Here is a 4,197-nt window from a genome sequence, read left to right as displayed (position 1 = left end):
TCGAAGGGCAATAAAAAAGCAAGATGGTGGGGAGATTTCCATGCCTGTTCATCGACCAAACAGTCAAATCAGACAAGAAATACTGGATAAGATAGCTGCAGGGCAGTTCAACCTGGGTATACCAGTACTGGAAACTGAATACATCAAACTTGTCATTACACCAGAGGGAAAAATTGAGAAGCGCCCTTGCAAGTTGACAGCACGAAAGTATCCCTTGTTTGAAATAAGAGAGAGATGCTTGAAAAGAAATGAAAAATATATGAGAATCCCATCAGATGATGAATACAGCAAGCTAAGCCAAGAAGAAGTAAAAGGAAGACTTGCCTCCCTTAATGAGGCAAATACAAGTGAAGAGCCTGATAAGTTGCTTTCTCAATTGAAAAAGATAGAGAGAACCTGGCACTGGTTATTATGGCACGATCATGCTGGAATTGGAAGTACTAGGATCATGTTATTCCTGGTGCGTGAAATGTATGATCCTGCCATTCACCTGACAAATGAAGAATACCTGGCCAAAAATACCAACACAAAAAAAAAAAATGGTGTACAAGCAGAAATAGAACAGCCTCATCTGTACATGATAGGAATGTGTGGCAGTTCAGATGCTGACCAGGTACTATTCATACCAACAAGAAGAGAATGTCTAATAGATCTATCAAAGGAAGTTCAGATCCAAGATTCAAGATTAAGGATACAATGAGATTCATGAATGGAGATAATCCAAGCTTTGAGTTCGAAGATGGAACTCAGAAAGGTGGCCATCGGAGTTGTGTTGGCTGTGATGGAGACATGCGTAGTTCATTTGACTTTGAGTATATGTCACATCGGAAATACAAGACACTGGAAGAAAAACAAAACCTTGTTCTTACTGGTCCTGAAGGGAAAAAAGGTGGTCTTTACCCTTTCAAAAACCTAAAAGTTAAGCAGCTGAGAGGAGAACTACGAGCAAGAGGGGAAGATGAAAGTGGCACAAAGCAACAGCTGCAAGAGAAACTTACAGAATTGCTTGGAGGTACATGCAAAGTTCCCGCATTGTTGTATGGTGAGAGCCAGTTAAGTTTAGAAGAAATAAACCTAAATCAGTATGAAGTCTTATTCTTTGAACCACTTCATTGTTGCCTAAATCACATTTCACATGTGTTAGAAGAGCTCCCTCATCACATCACAGATGTGGACACACTTCTGACATTGAAGGAGACACTCTCCATTGCCCTAAAAAAAGACAAGCTTCCCTGCACAGACTATCGTCAAGCACTTCTGCAGGTAACCATTCTCTTAACTGGAAAAGCAGACAACAGTGTGATGGATTTACTGACAACACTTGCTGAAATGATGGGAATATTTTACGCCAAACAAGACACCAGATGCCCAAAGCAGATCCTGCAACTTGCAAACCTTTCATTCAAACATGCACTGGCAATGAGGGCCATACTAACCCCACCCATGACCATAACCATTCGTAAATTGTATGGTATCTACTATCACAGTGCTGTGCATCATGCATCTGTCATCTGCAGGCTGGTGTGTCTTTCATCCATCAATGCTGAGTTATTTGAAAGATTTTTTGACAGAATTGTAGACATAACAAGAAAGACATGGAGCAAACATGCAGAAGATTTGGTGCCGAATGCATTTCTTCACATAATGGGAGAAGATATCACTGCAGAAGAAAATACAGTCAGCATTCAAGAACGGGAAATAACAAAGTTGGCAAAGAAGTTACCTGCTAGAGCCAACACAACAGTAAGCAAAGACCTGTTAACAAAGAAGGCAAGATTATGGCAGGCTCAGCTAGAGGTAATAGGTGATTTCCAACTTCCAGGACCAGGGGTTTGGTGGCACTGGAAAGATGATGGTTCCGTAGAGTTCCACTATGGTCCTAGTGAAGCTACACATCACCCAGAGGGTCCTCGTGTCTTTTATTTCATGTCTAGTTCAGTCAAAGCCATTCAAACCAGCTTGGAGACTGCTTGGAAACAATGTTCTGAGAAACTTGAAGAACTGCCTCTATACCAGCTGAGAAGTAAGAGTGGGCAACTAGTTTACAACAAGTTACATCACAATGATGACAGCCCCTCAGCCGCTGAAGAATGTCAGCCAGCAGAAACTGATTCCAGTACCAAACCACAAGGTATTTTGCATTCAAGTTATTACAGTAATCAATGACAAAATTTCAGTGAAATGAAACATGTAAAAATGCACATGTACACAAAATGTGAAGGAAAATAAGCAACCAAAATACATACAACATATTCATTCACATGATAAAACAAAAGTAGCAATTAAATTATAGTCTTGTCCCTTATTTTTTCTTTTTCTCAAGAACCATCTTGTGAAGACACAGACAATAGTGATGACATGGAAGTTGCTGCAGTTATTTTTAGAGAAGAATTACAACTGGAAAACTTACATGACCACTTACAGAGTGACCAAGAACAAGGAAAGGAACAACAACCACAAGAAAATAGCAAAGAGCCTCTAGAGCAAAACTAACTTCCACAGCTTTCAGAGCGTGAGACTTGTTCTAGGTCAGATGAAGGTAACCAGCCCCTGACTTCAAAAACAGCAAAAGCAGCAGAGGTTGTACTAGGCAAAACATCTGAGGTCATACAGCTTGAAAAATTATGCAACAACCTAAACCGCAACCCCAAATCCAGATATTGTGCCAACAGGTATGAAAACCACCTGGCAAAAATACAAGTTCTTATCCTGAAGGCCACTAAGCAACTACAATCTGATTTAAAAGTGTGGGATGCAACCTTCTTAATGCAGAATAACTGGCTTCCCAATGCTCATGACTATGAGTTATCAGATGAGGTAACAAGTACTCTTCACAAGAAAAAAGTTGCTCTGAAATTTTTACAATCCTGGAAGATTACAGTACATTTATAAAGTATTTTGATCAAGCATCCTTACCAAATTTATTTTATTCCCTTAAAAAATAGTCAGGTCATTTAAAAAAGGTAATAAGTTGCTTGAAAGTGATTGTTGTCCATGATTTTTACTGCTGAAAGCTTTGGATTAAGAGCAAATTTGTTACTGGTAATTAACACTTAATTACTTTTTGCTAACCTTCATCATAAGAAAGTCAAAGATTATGTTTGACTGCAAGATAGCTGTGCTGTTGAGCTATCTTGTCCCTATGGATTAAAAAAAGTACACTGTTAACATGAAATCAGAAAAGAAGTCTCATGCAACAGTTTTTACTTAATTTACTTTACTTGACTTAAAATACTACCATAACTTTGAAGGCTTTAATTTCATAAGTTGCACAACATGCCCTGATGAATGTGGAAGTTGAATAAGAATGTAAGTAAAAATCATAGTTAGGAAAAGGTAATGGTTAGATTCTTATTTACCATGTTCATGTATGATTGAGAATGTTTGTGTTATTCGTTACAGGCTGGCAAATCAAAGTCATTGTTAACTAAGGTTAAAGACGACATCCCAATTTAGTTTGTCACCTCTCTTGAGATCGATTCAATCTAAAACATATAGATATGTATACTTTAAATTTCGCTGCACAAGTATATATAAGAACACATCTGTTGACGCATAGCTTTTTGCTCTCTCTCGTTTACATGCCTTGTAGATTGAGTAATAAACTCTCTTTGTTGAAGCTCATATAAATACATTTACCCACAAAAGTGTTGTACTGTAAACCACCGTTAAATTTCTAACTCGGGTTGAGCCGAGGCATTTAAATTTGGTAAACAACAAAATTTACGCTACGGGTAAGTTTTCACTCCGCGGTTTGTCAATTTCCACCTCATCCTACACTGACGAGAATGGAAAATTTCCGAAACATACCAAAACATTTTTAATCCATAATTTAGTAAACGAAAAAATGCGCTTTCCTTGAATGAAACGTTCGTTATTTGGATATACGCCTCAGAGCATTATGGAAGCTACGGCAAATTAGAGCTAATTTGTCGAATGAAACACAAAACTACCACTCACCTCAGCTGTAGACCCCACATCTGCACGAAAACAATGTCTTCTAAAAAAAATTGCGTTCGATATCCATCTTCCCCTCCTCAAAAGCGTAAACGCTCTCTGATCTAAACTTCGAACACGCCATGCGGTAACGGCCGCCATTTTTTTTTTAAGTCTTGAAACTCTGCTGGGGGTCTCGAACCAAGATAAACCCCAGGCCTAAACTACTTGTGTTGTATTTTGACTCGCCCGACACAACTC

At 38.6% G+C, this 4,197-nt stretch overlaps 1 protein-coding gene across 4 annotated transcripts in view; it reads right to left on the bottom strand.

Annotated features, from left to right (window-relative positions):
- LOC148734607 (uncharacterized) overlaps positions 1-4,155 on the bottom strand; it is an 8,137-nt gene extending 3,982 nt beyond the window's left edge. For 2 of the 4 annotated variants that reach the window (XR_015999455.1, XR_015999454.1), the window contains exons 1-2: positions 3,961-4,155; positions 3,073-3,140 (exon numbers count right to left, since the gene is read on the bottom strand). Coding sequence is in view for 2 of the 4 variants with exons in the window: in XM_088755555.1 (XP_088611681.1) it covers positions 3,073-3,081 (9 nt within the window). In the remaining 2 variants the exon portion in view is untranslated. The remainder of the gene's footprint in view (positions 1-3,072; positions 3,141-3,960) is intronic. The other 2 variants (XM_088755555.1, XM_088755554.1) reach the window with 2 other exon arrangements.
- Between the last annotated feature and the right edge of the window lie 42 nt (positions 4,156-4,197).

Source organism: Stylophora pistillata, chromosome 3, assembly GCF_964205215.1.
Source record: "Stylophora pistillata chromosome 3, jaStyPist1.2, whole genome shotgun sequence".
Lineage (NCBI taxonomy): Eukaryota > Metazoa > Cnidaria > Anthozoa > Scleractinia > Pocilloporidae > Stylophora > Stylophora pistillata.
This window is presented reverse-complemented; position numbering and strand designations above follow the sequence as displayed.